Raw genomic sequence first — 16,190 nt, 5'->3', positions numbered from 1 at the left:
ACATCATCATCCACAAGGCTCGACGCCACAACAAACTTTTACAGGTGCGAGTTCCCCTACTGTCAGTATATAAATGCAAGATAGTAACAGACGTCCGGTTTTCCAAGACAAAGCAATCTATACTTTTGCTGCATGGGAAAAATGAAAGCTTTCGTCTTCTTCCCCGATCGCACAGGCGACGAAAGCCGAGTCGCCCGCCACCCGTCGAACCCGGCATACTTTTCGGACCGAACCAGCCCGCCTGGTTCTCCGACTCGACCGGACCTGACGAGCTCGTCAAGCTGACGTGTCAACTCGCAGAAATCTCTGCTCCTTGTTAGACTTGGCAAGAAGACGGCCACCATGGCTGACAGCAGACTTTGCCTCGGCCGTGGTTCATGTGCGATTCATCGCGGGCACATTCGAGGCCGCGCAATGGCACTTGAAGCTTTCGGGCCTGGTTATAACTGGAAAGCAGCATCGCGCAGCATGGTAACACCGATGCTCCTTTGCGGACCATTCCTGTAACGGCCGAAGTTACGACACAGTACAATTACAATGCCAGCCTTTTGGGTCCTCGACATCATCGGAGAACGCTTTTCCCGCTCCCTTGAGACTTTGATCTCGGAGAACGGAAGAGATGCATCAACGTCTCTACATCATTCACTACACGCTGCACGTGGGCATCGACGAGCTGGCTGCGGAGTGTCGACGGCCGCACCATGCGCTTCAAGGGCGGGCATTGCGTGCCAAACGAGGAGTGATCTTTACGCACTGCTCTCCGGCGCTCCAAGCGACTGACTATTACATCGTCCAACCGAGACAGCATCCATCTTCACCGACGCGCCATGGCCAAAAGGTAGTGGCTCTCGCAGGTAGATATTACAACGAATGAAGTGATCAAACCCTACCTGTCTACATTGCTCATCTTCTCTGCTGCTTTTCACTATTTCTGCTATCCTCGAATACAACAGCTTCGTGCTATGCGCCTTATGATTGTCGTTTCCTTTTTTTTTCTCTGGTTCGAAAATAAACTGAACCCCCGCTTATAATGGTCGCCTCCACCGCCGTGGAATCCAAGTAGATTGAGGTGGTAGGATTACTCGCTAGTTAGAATAGGCGTTGCAGGATACCATCATACTACCACGCGCTTCTGGGCAGCACTCGACCGAAATCGTCGTCCCGTCTAGCACAGCATCCTTTCGTTGCTCGTACCCTGCGGGGGGGGGGAGTGGACAGCGCAGTGTAGGGGTTGCGACCGGGACCGATTTTGTGGGGGACGGAGCCGGAGCCGGAGCCGGAGCCGGAGCCGGAGTCGGGGTCGAGGTTGGTAAAGATGGAAAGGAAACATGCCTAGAAAAGTTACGATGCAGATGTGCATACGCATGTCTAATTTCTCATGGTTTACACGAGTGTTGCATACAGACAGCCGCCGCAAGTTACACGGCAAAAGTGGCACATGACTACGCAAGGCAATGGATGAAAAGTTTTTCATGTCTTCAAATAGCAAATGGTATATGTCCAGTACAGTTACATGCGCCCCCAGCCCCCTGATATCCTCTTGCAACCCAACCGTTTGCAATTCCAAGCCCAAACAGTATTATAAGCTCGTATTTATACACAATGTTTTCTTGCTTCATGCAAAATGCCCTTTTTTTTTCTAGTCTTCAATATCATCATCGCTCAGCACCAGCTTTTGCGCGAGCATGCTCGTCACGGCGCCCGACTTGATCCCCTGGCGCTTCTTCCGCGGGCTCGCTTCCTCGGATGGCTTGTCCGTCGCCCACGCCTCGCCCATTGCCGCGCCCCCCTCTTCATCCACATCCTCCTCCTCCTCGTTGGAGCCAGGAATGCCACTCAACGACACAATTCTTTCCAGCTCGCGCGTACGTGGTCCGCTTTTCCGCGCACGCGCAATCAACGCCGTGTAGGGAAGCCTCTCGAGCAGCAGCTCTCGCCGTGCCGCGCTTCCCAGCGACAGCATAGCCGTCTGATTGTCGTCGTCCTCTGCGCTGGAACCTTCTCGCTTCGTCGGTGGGGCCTGGCTCGACTGCGCTGCTGATGCGGTCAGTCTCGGGTTGCGACGAAACGCATTGGCGCCGGCCGTCATCTCCTTCCTAGCGATTTGGTCCTCTCCCCGGAGCATCCGTGATGACCACATGTCCACAAGACCGCCAATCTCTTCCTTGGCTCGCCAGAGCTTCAGGCTTGCGGGGTAAAACATCTTGAAGGCGTCGCTGCTTCTAGCCATGCCGCTTGTTTTACGCTTGACAGGGTTGGGCAGCGAGAAGAGCATGCCGCGCACAGCCACCTCAAACATCATTTCGTCTTGCCGAAGCACATGACTGCCCGAGTCTCGGCCGGTAAAGCCGCCTCGCCCACCGAAAAAGACATCCTGAGAAGGGCACATGAGATCGCTGAGCGATAGATGCTCGATGCATTCATTGACATAGTCCATCGGTGTAGAAAGGTCCATTGGACCAGTGCTCTCGCAGGACAGAATGTAGTTTTCATGTAGAGCTGCGATAAAGGTATGCGTGTCTGTCCCAGTTTCTCCGATCAGTGTGTCGACTGATATTTGCGATTTCCGTGGTCGCGAGTGTTGGGAAAGATAATGGGGCAGGATTTCTGCCTCATCGCCGGATGCCTTTTCTTCTCTCTTGTTATACACGACTTTGCCGACGGCGTGAAATATGCCCAAGCTGGCTTCTCGCTGGGAAACTAGCTCCAAACTGTCTTGCTCGCCCTGGGTCATGCCGATGCCATCTTTGGTGCTCTTCTTTTGCTTCGTGAACGCGACCTTGGCACCCCAGTCAGCCACCTGGTCTCCCTTGAGGCACAAAAACTCGAGCGATGAAATTGCGCTGCGAACATCTCCAATCTCGCCCAGCCTCTTCAATACCATCGGGCCGGGTGTTCGCCTTCGACCTGATTTTCGTGCTTCTTTCAAAACGACAAGCTCAAGCGCCTTGGCGAGTAATGATGGGGCAATGGCATTGAACTCAATAACGCCGACACCTGGATGTCCCAATATTTCCGGACCTAGCAGTCGATGCGCAGTCAAGCTATCTGCAGATGCTGATGTGGTTGTGAGAAGTGTTTCTGAAATGACTAATATGACGGGCTTAACTGGCTCCCTCCGACCGTATTGCGAAAAAACGGACAGTGACGGTACGTGGTTAGATAAAAACTGTAGCAACGCTCCTCTAAAGGATGACAGAGTAGAGGAAGATCTGGAAAAGGTGTTTGGAAACTCTTCGATAAGCATGATTCGCTTGTCATTGTCTGTATTCGCGTTGCTGGACGCAGTAGATGTTGATGACGGGCTGTCAAGGTCCAGAGCACCAAACTTGCCTCCACGACCAAGGAAATCCTGGAATTGTGCCGAAGATGAGACAAATCCAGTGCCTGCGTTTCCCACAGGGTTTCTCCATTCGAGAAGCTCGCAGCCCATCTCCTTAGCCAGCAAACGAATCGTCGTCGTCTTGCCAGACCCCGCAGCACCCTTCAGAATGAGCAGCCGTTGCCGCAGCCTGCCGCTAACGACTTCTTCTAACCATCGTCTGACATCGGCCACCTTTTTCTTATGTACTGCGAGTTCGTCGAGGTTCCGCGGGCCGTATCGTTCGGACCAAGGTCGGAGATCGTCGTCGTCGGCGTTGGTCGGCCGTGGCGGCTTCATAAATCGCTGGCTGGATGTCGTCGCATCTAATGATGCTTGTTGACTGTACACGCGTTGTCTTTTGCGCGCGTGCTGGCCGACCAGGCTTGACGAGCTCGCCTTGAGTTCGGAAATCTCGTCGTCTTCTGAGATGGGGTCGCTCACAATGTCGTCGACCGACAGCGTCCTACTGTCGCCTCCGGCCGCAGACGGAGCCTTGGACGCACGCTGCGCCTGCTTGGAGAAGAGCAGCTTCAGATCCCCGCTCTTTCCCTTTTCATCGCTGCCACCACGACCCGCGTCCCTCGACTTGCGGGGGCTCGGACCGGCGCCGTTCTTGGAGAGCGAGCTCTTGCGGGGGCTGGTGCCGTTCTTGGAGGCAACACCTCGGCCCTTGCTCGGACTGGGGGACGCCGTGGCGATGCGAGATTTTCTGGGAGAGCTCGGGGAGGCGAGGAGGAAGTTGTTAAGGGTGTTGGCGCGCGAGGGCTGATGGTCGGCGTCGTCATCGTGCTCGTCGGCCGAATCAACCGTGTTCCGCCGGCGGCGCTTCGCAGGCGGAGCCATTACCGTGAGATTGGCATCGGCAGGACGTGCTGGCAACTCAGCATGATTCAATGGCAGATTGCGCCGCTGTTGGGGTTGCCGAGTGCTGAAGATGGAAAGTGTGGTTTCACGCACTGGGATGACAGGCAGTTTGAGCTAGCTGCGTTAGGCCCACACAAACAGGCCGTCCAGCCTCCAATGGGTCGCGTTTAAAACATCTTCCTCTACGGGCTTAAGACTTTAGATTAATATCGCTATTTTTGCTTTCTCGATCGGGCGAGCATGTCAGCTTGACCATTCTGTAAAATTATCTACAAATGTCAGAGCGGAGCGCAGGTATAGGTCGTCCGCGTCACCCCACGTTGATGATGCCTCCTTGATGGCACGAACGGCTGCGAGACGTTAGTGTGTGTCTTTCAAAGCCACAATCTACATACCTTTCATGTAGCTTGCGTCTGCCAAGTAAGGGCCATTGATTGCCTTGTCGATAACGTGCTTCCATGTTCGGCCACTCGCGTCTTTCTGAATATTGGCTGAGTTTGGCTCGGGCCGTCCGGTCAGCAAACAGACGGCAATAGCTAATAGCCACCACTGCCGCAGCATCGATACGTGATATTCAGCGGGAATGTATGGCAGGAGAATTCGTATCGAGTTGCTGGCGGATAAAAGCTGGGCAGCAAGAAAACTGAACGATTCGAGTCCTGATGATGCAAACAAGGCCACCGCAATTTGCTGTAGCTCTTCAAACTGCTTTGTCGCGTCGACAATGTGCCAGGCATTCCAATAATCCAATATTAGCTCTTGTTGCTGCGAAAAGAGCGACTCAAGACTGTCGTGCTTGTCAGCTGTCACAGTTACTTGAGAGCCTCCTCCTTTGGCGAGTCTTGAGATAAGTTGCGACAAAGACGAGGATGGTAGCGTCGAGGGCTTCGTGTAGCTTGGCTCATCGAGGTACTTGTGCAACTCGTTGTAGTGGATGCAAGTGAGACTTAGAGCTTCCATGGCAAGCGCTCTGCTGTTGATCTCGCAAGCTAGCGCTAGATGTTCGAGGGGATGGCCAACTAAAGCATAGTTAGAAGCGTCTCTCGATCGTGTTTGCAGGGTAAGAGTACTCACAAGCGCCGATGAGACAGTTTATGAGAGGCTCATCACCCTCGGTCAAGACGTGCCTCATTTCTTGCTTCCAGTCGTAGGCAAATTTAAAGGCAAGCTTGTCCTCGTAATAGTCGACAAAGGCACGCTGGTAATTGCGGTCGCCCAAAAAGTCTCTCCAATCTTCGTCTATTACCTCGGCGGGTGAGGGCGTCCACGGCTCCAGATCCTTGATCTGCTCATTGTAGATGGTATTGAGGTCATTCTCGTTGGCACCAAGAATGTAAGCTGTGCTCAAGTTGTGAGAATTGACATTGTTAAGCTGCAGGTTCTTGTATACCACGGCGTAGTTGACGTGATTGGCCTTGAGCAGATGCTTGAGTGAACGGCCTCGGCGCTCTTGGTCAGTCTCGATGTCATGAACAGGCAGCGCCTCGACGGCTACTGTAGTCGCGGGAGTAGCGTTGGGCTTGGCCTTGATCGCCGAAACTGATCCAAACGAAAGCATGCCAGGCAAACCTATAGATGAGCTCGAGCCTCGAGGGTGGCAAAGGTGAGGGCAATGGAATCGGATCGTACGTCTCGTTGAGCTAGGTGTGATGTTGGGACAATGTGGGGGCGGGCCAGCGCTGACCAGTTTAGTGGGATGATGCGCCCCAACGAGTGCTGAATGCAGCTAAATTTTGGCATTTGGCGCTCTGGTGCCGCTGTAACGTCCAACTACAGTGGTTTTCAGCTTTAATCAGCACTGGCTTCACATGCTCGCATCGTGTATCCTATGCCAGCCAAAACCTCGCCGCTCAGCACTTCAACTCCTTGTTCCATCATGCCCGCCGTTGCGCCGCCATCCAGAAACGATATTCTCATCTACGCTGAGCTGCTCACCAATATCCGTCAGGTTACCATCAAGGCATCTTTGCCTACGCCCGCCGACCACACCACCACCGCTGAAATCTTGGACGAGGGTCGCAAATTTCGCATCAGCCACAATGGCACCTCTGGCGAGGCCGTTCTGCCCGCAACCGCGCCCGTAAAAGGGACGCTACCGCTTTCGCATAAAGGATCTACTGAAGTCACATGGAGGTTTCCTCTGAAACCGGCTCGCGTCCCGGAGAGGCAGTTTCTTCCCGAGAACCAACCACTGCCATGGCCAGCGTCAGTGATCAAGCCTGGCTCTCCAATCTCCTGTCGAGCATGTGGGCAGATCTTCATCAATAGTGCAACAGTCACGACGTGGAAAGATTTGCCAAGTGAAAATTGGGCCGAAATGATGGAGTTTTGGCACTGCCATAAACCCATTGACCACGACACGGCCGAAGATGGCGACCTCCAGCATCGTGGGTATGGTGCGGCCAGCGCCATCACAGCACAGCCCGGAGTAGGATTTGTTGACATAACTTCACTCCTGTTTGCAGAGGAAGATTGCGGCTCGATAAAGGTGAGCTAGCTTCCCCTTCTTCACCCAGTGGGGAAATAGAAGGTGGCCAAGTCAGGGCAATAGCCCCCAATGTCATGGTCATCGATACAATTCCCCTAGATTGATTCATTGCCCTTTCAGACTGATGCAGCGCCTCTCAGAGTACCCTCCACAAGGATGGGTTTCTGGAAGACGCCTCTGGCTGGGCAGTCTCTTTTGCACCCGACTTTTCAGAGCTGCGGATCGTCTGGGCTACCCTACGAGACACATGGCCATTTGTTCTTGCAACAGCAAGGTTCATCAAGCTAACTCTAATAGTTCTCATCTTCAAATCCGCTTGAAAAGTTTGATAGCAGCCAAGACGCAATCCAAGCTACCAAAGAGGAAAAGTTTCTCACCATCAGCTGCAGTAATTGCGCTACCGAAGTTGGCACATTCAGTGTCCTCGCCTCCACAGTCGCCTTCTACAAATGGCAAATCTCTTGCGAGATATCCTCGGTACAAAAGCCACCGTCGAGCTCCGACTGCCTTGTTGCCACACTTCTCTCCACGATAGCTCGATCCGGTTCTTCAAAGTCTGTCGTCATGCCGCGAAATATACCCGCAGATAACACGTTGCGTCACTTGCAGCTTTGGGTGCTCAACAATAACGTCATCTTTACCGGCAACCAGAAATCGACTCCGACATCAGCAGTCAAAGTGCTATTCAAAGAGATTGGGGAGAAGGAGGCTCTCGAGTTGGTGGAATCCTTGTCAAATGACGTCCAAGACGTCAACTTCCCAGCACAAGCGATAAAGGTGGCACGCGAAACTCTGACATGCAGCAAATACATGTTGCCATCATCTGAGCGATCATTTCAGGAGTGGCAAGTCGGTCTGCTTGAAAGATGGGTTCCTCAGCCAGCCTGAGGCGAAGCCGAGCTTGCCCCTTTTTTCTCATTATTTAAAGCACAGCACGGCCATCACTAAATTCTATGCGAGCGGAATGATCCGACTCGAGCCGTCTGCGCCCCGTTCTATTCAAGGCATATGAAAACATAGGACATTTCTCTTTTTGAGAATACGTTCGAAATGATGGTCTTTACACCGTCCTCTCTCCTAGAGCGTGGAATACCCATTCATCTGCTCTCCCTCGGTCGTTGCTTCTAAATCCTGGCTCGCAACGGCCTGGATACCCGCGCACTCAAAATACAGAATGGCTTTACTCACTATTGTGCTCATCGCGTAAAAGGCTACTACGGCGATGGAATCAAAAGCGCTGATGAAAGTGAGGCTTGAAAGCACTAGGGTGCCATACAAGAGCTGCTCCGAATTAGGTGTGGTTCGCAAAGTCATGGTTCCAAGGAGCACGAAGATGATGACGAAGAGGAAAAGGAAACGTGAAGCGGAGGTTTGAGAACGCTTACATGAACAGGTGCACCAGCGTACAATGCTGCTATCACAGCAGAAAAGAATGGCGCAGGACCAGCCGCTCGGCTCTCCACCGGCAACTTCTCAGCGAATGCCGAGGGTGTGGTCTCGTTCTCAATGCATGACTTGAGTCGGCTCGCCCATCCAGCCTTTGTGTCTTGCCGGTGGTGTCCCGCTGCGCGCTTTGCATCACTGACCCTCTCCGCGCTCTGCACGTTTAAGCGCAGCGCGACCCAGCCGCTGAGATGCAGCAGCACCACCGTTCCATGCCAAAGTGCGGGGAGGAACACGGTGATGGGCGAGAAGGAGCACACGGTCCAAACGCACAGCTGATACGTACGGTACGCGCTGTTGGCCACGGCCGCTAGTGCCAGGAGATACTGCATCGCGGACAGAAACAGGGTCAGGAAGCCGTGGCCGAATAGTCTGCCCGCTGTATAAGGGAAGCTGCCGCGCGCTTGCCTCGAGAGCGGTTTTGATAAGGCCTCCACCTTATCCGCATAGATTGCAGCCGTGGAAAAGATGGTCGCGGGTGAAGCTACACTGAGCAACAGAGCGAGAACGGGCCGGCGGAGGCTGAGCATGGCAGTATCGGCAGGCGTAGGGCTGACCATTTGCAGAATCGACGGAGCGAGGCCAAGAACAACAGCTGCAGCACCCAACTCTGACTACCGAGTGTTATTTCCTTTTAGCAAAGACGTTGTCTTTTCGGATTATGAAGTGATTTGGGAGAAAGGGCGACGAACCTTGCGAAACTCGGGAAACTGCTGCAACAGGCAGTCAAATACGGCGTAGCTGATATGAGTGTCATTGAAGCTGGCATTTCGGTAGTTGGTGATGTTTTCCTGGCAATTGTGCTCCAGGTAGCCCTTTAGCATCTCGTCCCAGGCCGGAAAGAATTGCTGGTATAGGACTGTCGAGTGCGTTGCCTTGGCGGCAGCAGCCGACCAGGCGCAGAGACCAAGTAGGAGAGCAGCCGACCGCATTTCAATCCTGTTTTCGAGATGATGCAACAAATATCGAGGTTTGCCGGAAAAGGCAGCATTAGAACTCTTTATGTGCTTATAAATTGCGACTAGTGATTCTCAACCCACGCCGTCAAGCTGTGCGAGCGCCCGCTGAGAAACCAGGTTGGGGCAAAGCCCGTCAGCAAGGCGCTTTCACTGGTGAAAGAAAGTTTGTTGATTAGCTGCTTCTCTATCCGCTGCGGCTGGCGGTCGATGTCAGCTTGAAGCCACAGACAGGGGTCTCCGGGCCAGCCCGCTGGCAGGATACATCACTTGCCCTGTGTGGTAGCCGCCGGAGCGGGACCATAGCGTAGGATAGGAATAGAAAGAGTTTATTGATTGGAAATGATGGGGAGGGATGGAATCGTGGGCGATACTCTAGCCATTGGCTTACAGCTGCGATACCGTTGCAAATGCTTGCAAAATAGCCGAAGCCCTACGTGTAAGCGCCTTGCTTCCTCCCATGAGCAGCTCAAGTGCTGTTTAAAAGAACACTACGGAGTAGCTGTATCTAACGAAGTAGAGGTTGTGTTTGAGTTATCCGCTTTGTCATGTTAGGCTTAAAACTTGGCAGCAAGCAGCATCCGCAAGATTGAGCCCACGACTGTAGAGAAATGTCGCTTCAAAGTCGATGATCAAGATTCATATATGACCGGATCTCTCGAACCTTGATATATGCATAGTGTTATTAATAATGTCCGCATCAATGCCTCAATACGCTGAGCTAATCCCTGTCGCTGCAAAAATGTGGCTCCACACTTTGTTGCGACGCTGTGGGGCTGTTGCCTGGCTTTATCCCCGGCGTTTTCATCCCGACATTGCGCGCAGTGAATGATGTTCTGAGAATGCGAATGACTTGTGGTCATAATCTGCAATTTGAGCGGGCTTGAACAGCATGATTCGAAGCGTTCAGCAGGAATTGCCTGCATACCATGGCTTTTTAATACGAGAATAGCCGACATTATGTCCCCTCGGTCGCCCCATTATATCCCTGTCGGATGTCTCGCGATCCCCCGCTCTGAGGTCATCGTCGAGGATTCGCTATGGCAAGCCGACGACGCTATTTGGAAGCCTCTTGTACGCCCAGAGAGCTCAAAGTCGGACAGAATACCTGATGAGGCGGCTCGCAATGGCGGCACAAGGTCGATAACGCAAACGGCATTGCTTCATTCCGCCAAATCGGTCTCGCAGCTGTTGGACGCCCGTTGGGCACAATTCGAATATAGAACCTTTCCGGAATTTGATGACACGACAGTAGTGAGAGTCTATTTTCTTGCTGACGATGCTCTAAGAAGTTCCATCAGCAGGGCTCTAGAGATTCCAAACAAGCATCGCTTCAAGATTCTGACTGAAGTGGACAGTTCTGCTCGAGTTTGGGCGGGACTGGAGAAGCCTCTTCCGAACGAGAGAAATCCTCTCGCGCTAAATACCCTGGAAGAATCCGATGCTCCTACGTCTCTGCTGGAACTGTTCAATAACATTCCTTCGCCTGCACCGGACACTGCTATTATTACGGACCCGCTTCTGAACCATGCCACAGAAAACGTTATCAAGGGCAAAATATCTGGTCTGAAATCCGAACTTCTTCCATATCAGAAGCAATCTATAGCACTGATGATACAGAAAGAGGCCTGTCCTGGCAGTGTGCTTGATCCGCGACTTGTGCATTTGCATGATCGAGACGGTCACTCTTGGTACGTAGATCCCGTCGCAAAAACCGTCTTACGAGATGCGAGATACTACGATGCCGTATCCGGAGGCATATTGGCCGAGGAAATGGGAACGGGAAAAACAATCATATGCCTTGCGCTAGTATTGGCTACGCGGGCGTTTCCTGCTGAAACGCCAGAAGTCTATTGGTCGCCAGCGCTGCCAGTACGCAAGTCGGTTGGATCTCTGATGGATATGGCAGCTTCGTGCGCGAACCGATACTCACAGTCTTGGATAAGCTACTACGGACATACCAAGAAGAATGACTTTAGGGGAACTGCCATTGCGAATGCGATCCAACGGAACCCTGGCTCCTACACCCTACCTGGCGCCAAACCGAGGAAACGTGCACGTGGAGGAAGCAACTTGGGCCTGCCAAGGACGATCTACCTCAGCAGCACTAGCCTGGTCATCGTCCCTGAGAACTTACTTTCACAATGGCAGCAAGAAATTAGCGAGCATACGGAAGATCTCGAGGTTCTTGTGCTGGCTAAACACGACGTCATTCCCAGAACCGAAATATTGCTCAAGTACGATATTCTGTTGTTCTCCCGGTCACGTTTTGATAAGGTGGTCAAAAGTGAGGGCATTTCTAAAACACCTCTCGCTTCCATTCACTTCAAACGTTGCATCGTTGACGAAGGACATATTCTGGGTAATTCAAAATTTTCCAACAAAAGCCTCCTACTGCAGGGTCTTGATGAGTTGCAATTCACCTCGCGGTGGGTCGTGACTGGAACACCATCCCGTGGTTTATATGGAGCGTCTGGCCAGAGCAGCGGTGATACACTGTTGCAAAAAGGGACGCTCAAGAGTTCATCGATGACTCAAATGTCAGCAGCACAGGAACGAAAAGACATTGATCGGCTCGGCGCCATTGCAGCACTGTATTTGAAAGCACGACCATGGGCCACCTCGGCTTCGGAGGCTTCAGAGATGGGAGATACTGTGGCAAAGTGGGCAGCGCATTTCAGTTCACCGACTTCTGGCTCTGGATGGGTACGACGCTGGAAATGCCTGAAATTGACAATCAATTCGCTCATTCTACGTCATCAGCTACACGAGGTGCTTGATTTACTGCCACCCGTGGACGAAAAGATTGTGCTTCTCGATGGGTCGTACCAGGACATGCTGTCACTCAACATCTTTGCCATGATGATCATCTTTAATTCAGTCCAGTCGCAACGAACTGATGCAGATTACTTTTTTCACGCCAAGCAACGCAAGAGTCTGCTTCAAATTGTGCACAATTTAAAGCAATCGAGCTTTTTTGGCGGATCCTTCTTTAGTGTCGAAGAAATCGAAAAGGCTGTACAAACAGCCGAAGAATTTCTGGAAAAGAAAGAAGTCGAGATTAATGACGAAGACGAGGCGCTTCTCAAGACAGCAATAGACTTTGGCCACCTCGTGTTGAAGAATGAGCTCCGCATACTGAGCAACCGCTTCCACGAAATGCCAGTCTGCGTTGCAGGAATTCCTGGGGGCGCTGGTAGATACTGGTCTTTGGACGGAGAAGAAAATGGTTTCATTTGCACATCTGCCAGCATGATGCTCACTGTTCAAAGAATGCTTTATAATGCAGCGAGTAAGGCGGTTGATGATCCTGGGCAGCTCAATTCTCTATTGAACGGTGGTTTGATACAAAACGGCCTGTTGGAGAGAGAAAGGGCCGAAACTGAAGCAGAGTCTATTCGACGAGCAACCAAGACATCGACGACCTTGGCCGGCAACACTAAGCTCGGCAACGACAAACCTAAGTCGCTTCACCGGTATAGACATGGAATTCATGGTGCTGAGCCGGCACAAGTGGTAACCGATGAGGCATTTGCTTCTGTTTTGGCAGAGACGAAACTTGTGTCTACAGTATCTGCCAAGCTTTCGTACCTGCTTGATAGTATCGTCAAGCACCAAGCCGATGAAAAGATTATTATATTCTACGAAAACGAAAACGTTGCTTGGTATTTGGCGAATATGTTGGATATGCTGGAAATTCAGCACCTTATTTATTCTAATACGATTAGCGCCGATAGAAGGGCGGAGTACGTCAGAACATTTCACCACAACAAGAGGTTTAGGGTTCTGCTGATGGACATATCAAAGGCTGCTTTCGGGCTGGACATGCACGCAGCGTCGCGAGTGTACTTTATCAACCCCGTGCTGAACCCTCAAGTGCAAAGCCAAGCCATTGCTCGAGTACGACGCATCAGCCAGCACAGGGGTGTCTCGGTCGAGACGCTGGTGCTCAAAGGCAGCATCGATGAAGTCATACTGGATCGCAAAGAGCACATGACACAGGCGGAGCATGTCAAAGCAAAGACGATCCTAGACGTGTCTTTGATCAAGGACTGGATAAGAAATGCCAAGATTATGCGTGTTGGAGAAGCGGGCGATAGTCACGCTGCTCAGATGGTGCCGCTGGCGACTCCTCTGCCCATCTTTGGCAAGGGGTTCGGGCGCTTGGCTGGCCCTGACGAGGGTTTGGTCAAGGACCAGGCCGTGGCGCCCAAAGCAGCATTGCCGGATCGAGCTGCGACATGGGCGCCGAGCGGCCAGAAGCGTGTGCGAGAAGGAGACACGGAACAGCGACTGGCGAGACGTGTACGATTTACAGGAGAGTCGGATTCGCCTTGAGTGATGATGAGGGAAAAAATTAGCGTGGCTTATAGAATCGTCTGAAGTTGCTGTATGTATGACTGTGGAATAGATGGCGAATATCTCATGACACTTACTTCAGCCGGTTCGCTGCGTGGAGTTGTGAACCAGCCGGTGCCATAGAAATTGCAGCTATTATGAGCCAACCACCATTGAGATAATTGCGATTAAATCTTGGCCAGTAGAACGGATAGATGGCGTAGCTCTATTTTCCGCCTGGCCCACTGATTGAAATGATTTGAGCCGCAGATTGTCGCCGAAGACGGACGGGCTGAGCTACTGTGCCTCCACAACCGGCGACTCGAATATTGTTGCCCCGCGATTGCGAAATAAAAAGTACCCCGCCAGAAATTTTCCCCTCGCAGTGCCGCCTCAACGCTCTCTTTCGTTGCCGCGCAGCTTGAGCTTTTCCTCGGGTCTAGTAAAGGGAAATAATCACCTTCATCATGGCCTCTTCTCAAAAGATTGCCATTGTCTCCGTCTACGACAAGACGGGCCTTCTGGACCTTGCCAAGGGCCTGGTCGCCCAGAATGTCCGGATCCTCGCCTCGGGCGGCACCTCGCGCATGATTCGCGAGTCTGGCTTCCCCGTCGAGTATGTCTTTCTCTCTGGTGGCCTCTTCATTATCAATCGAGCCTTACAAATCCATTCGAAAGCTAACTGATTAATTCAGAGACGTCTCCGCCATCACCAAGGCCCCGGAGATGCTTGGCGGCCGCGTCAAGACCCTCCACCCTTCTGTCCACGCCGGCATTCTCGCGCGCGACCTCGAGTCGGACGAAAAGGACCTCGCCGACCAAAACATTAACAAGGTTGACTACGTCGTCTGCAACCTGTATCCCTTCAAGGAGACGGTCGCCAAGGTCAATGTCAGCATTGCCGAAGCCGTCGAGGAGGTGGACATTGGCGGCGTCACGCTGATCCGCGCCGCTGCCAAAAACCACAAGCGCGTCACCATCCTCTCAGATCCCAGCGACTACGCTGGCTTCCTAACGGAGCTCGAAAAGGGCGAGATTTCCGATGCCAGCCGCAACCGCTACGCGCTCAAGGCCTTTGAGCACACGGCCGACTACGACACGGCCATTTCCGACTTCTTCCGCAAGGAGTACGCCGGCGCCGGCGATCAGTACCTGCCACTCCGCTACGGTGCCAACCCGCACCAGAAGCCCGCCGCCGCCTACGCTGTCGAGGGCAAGCTGCCCTTCAAAGCCCTCAGCGGCGCCCCCGGCTACATTAACCTGCTCGACGCTCTCAACGCCTGGCCACTCGTCAAGGAGCTCAAGGCCGCGACCGGCAAGCCTGCCGCCGCCAGCTTCAAGCACGTCTCGCCAGCGGGCGCCGCCATTGGCCTGCCGCTCAGCGCCGACGAGGCCAAGGTCTACATGGTCGCCGACATTCCCGGCATCGAGACGTCCGGTCTCGCGCAGGCCTATGCGCGCGCGCGCGGCGCCGACCGCATGAGCAGCTTCGGCGACGTCATTGCGCTCTCCGACATTGTCGACGTCCCCACCGCCAGCATCATCTCCAAGGAAGTCTCGGACGGCGTCATCGCCCCCGGCTACGAGGACGCGGCGCTCGAGCTCCTCAAGAAGAAAAAGGGCGGCAAGTACCTCGTGCTGCAGATCGACCCGGACTACAACCCCGGCCCGACCGAAACCCGCACCGTCTACGGCATCAACCTGCAGCAGCACCGCAACGACGTGGAAATATCGGCCAGCAAGAGCTTCAGCACCATCATCACCCCCAAGGACGGGTCGCTGCCCGCAAACGCCGCGCGCGACCTCGCCATTGCCACCATCACGCTCAAGTACACGCAGAGCAACTCGGTCTGCTACGCCTACAACGGCCAGGTCATTGGCCTCGGCGCCGGCCAGCAGTCGCGCATCCACTGCACCCGCCTCGCCGGCGACAAGGCCGACAACTGGTGGATGCGCTTCCACCAGCGCGTGCTGGGCATCAAGTGGAAAAAGGGCGCCAAGCGCCCCGACAAGTCCAACGCCATCGACCTGCTCGTCAGCGGTCAGCTGCCCAAGGATGGCGCGGAGCGCGAGGCTTTCGAGGCCATCTTTGAAGAGGTCCCTACTGCTTTTACCCAGGAGGAGCGCGATGCTTGGATGAAGCAGCTGACTGGCGTGTCCGTCTCCAGCGACGCATTCGTACGTATATACTCGTAAGCTTTTGTACTGTTGGATTTTTCGTTACTGACAAAGGTGTTTTCTAGTTCCCCTTTATCGACAACGTCTTTCGCGCTGCCCGCTCTGGCGTCAAGTATATTGCTGCGCCTACCGGCAGCCAGAACGACGCTGCCGTTTTCCAGACTGCCGAGTCTCTGGGCATCACGTTTGTCGAGCAGAGCATCCGCCTGTTCCATCACTAGGCGGTGCAAAACCCGTGGCGTTGTTATGATGCAGAAAAAAAAAATTGAATTTGGACTTGTAGAAATGAAAAAAAAAAAAAAAGACGGAATGAGTCATGATGTTGCAAAGGACCAATCAAGATTTGGCGTGAAGTTTTTTGACTGGACGAGCCAGTATCGATATCCCAGAAGAGGTATTTCGAGCCGAATAAAGCTATTTTATAAGTTACAGATAAAACAAGAAATCTCAGCGCGTAGCTGAAGGAATGACGAGTTCCATGTTACAGGGTGTACTCCCCTTTATGCCATCGCGTGCTCATGACGTTGCCTCGGATAGACACGGCGTTCTTTTGACTGCT

General features: G+C 53.2%; 5 protein-coding genes across 5 annotated transcripts; 3 read left to right on the top strand and 2 right to left on the bottom strand.

Annotated features, from left to right (window-relative positions):
• Positions 1–1,639: 1,639 nt before the first annotated feature.
• BBA_00580 (Rad17 cell cycle checkpoint protein) lies at positions 1,640–5,786 on the bottom strand (the record flags this gene model as incomplete). The annotated part of the gene is made up of 4 exons (XM_008595677.1): positions 1,640–4,292; positions 4,482–4,578; positions 4,624–5,247; positions 5,303–5,786. The coding sequence occupies 4 exons, from the start codon at positions 5,784–5,786 to the stop codon at positions 1,640–1,642; spliced, it is 3,858 nt and encodes a 1,285-aa protein (XP_008593899.1).
• A 318-nt stretch (positions 5,787–6,104) lies between these two features.
• On the top strand, positions 6,105–7,604 carry BBA_00579 (Ubiquitin-conjugating enzyme E2C-binding protein; the record flags this gene model as incomplete). The annotated part of the gene is made up of 2 exons (XM_008595676.1): positions 6,105–6,716; positions 7,014–7,604. 2 exons carry the CDS (start codon positions 6,105–6,107, stop codon positions 7,602–7,604), a joined length of 1,203 nt encoding a protein of 400 aa, XP_008593898.1.
• A 189-nt stretch (positions 7,605–7,793) lies between these two features.
• BBA_00578 (uncharacterized protein) lies at positions 7,794–9,091 on the bottom strand (the record flags this gene model as incomplete). Its single annotated transcript, XM_008595675.1, has 3 exons — positions 7,794–7,997; positions 8,102–8,773; positions 8,852–9,091. 3 exons carry the CDS (start codon positions 9,089–9,091, stop codon positions 7,794–7,796), a joined length of 1,116 nt encoding a protein of 371 aa, XP_008593897.1.
• A 984-nt stretch (positions 9,092–10,075) lies between these two features.
• On the top strand, positions 10,076–13,453 carry BBA_00577 (SNF2 family N-terminal domain containing protein; the record flags this gene model as incomplete). The annotated part of the gene is made up of 1 exon (XM_008595674.1): positions 10,076–13,453. One exon carries the CDS (start codon positions 10,076–10,078, stop codon positions 13,451–13,453), a length of 3,378 nt encoding a protein of 1,125 aa, XP_008593896.1.
• Positions 13,454–13,920: 467 nt separating this feature from the next.
• BBA_00576 (purine biosynthesis protein) lies at positions 13,921–15,852 on the top strand (the record flags this gene model as incomplete). The annotated part of the gene is made up of 3 exons (XM_008595673.1): positions 13,921–14,069; positions 14,149–15,631; positions 15,697–15,852. The coding sequence occupies 3 exons, from the start codon at positions 13,921–13,923 to the stop codon at positions 15,850–15,852; spliced, it is 1,788 nt and encodes a 595-aa protein (XP_008593895.1).
• Positions 15,853–16,190: the final 338 nt, after the last annotated feature.

This window comes from Beauveria bassiana (genome assembly GCF_000280675.1).
Source record: "Beauveria bassiana ARSEF 2860 unplaced genomic scaffold BBA_S00001, whole genome shotgun sequence".
In the NCBI taxonomy this organism is placed as follows: domain Eukaryota; kingdom Fungi; phylum Ascomycota; class Sordariomycetes; order Hypocreales; family Cordycipitaceae; genus Beauveria; species Beauveria bassiana.
Note: the sequence above shows the minus strand (reverse complement) of the source record. Positions and strands in the feature narration are given on the sequence as shown.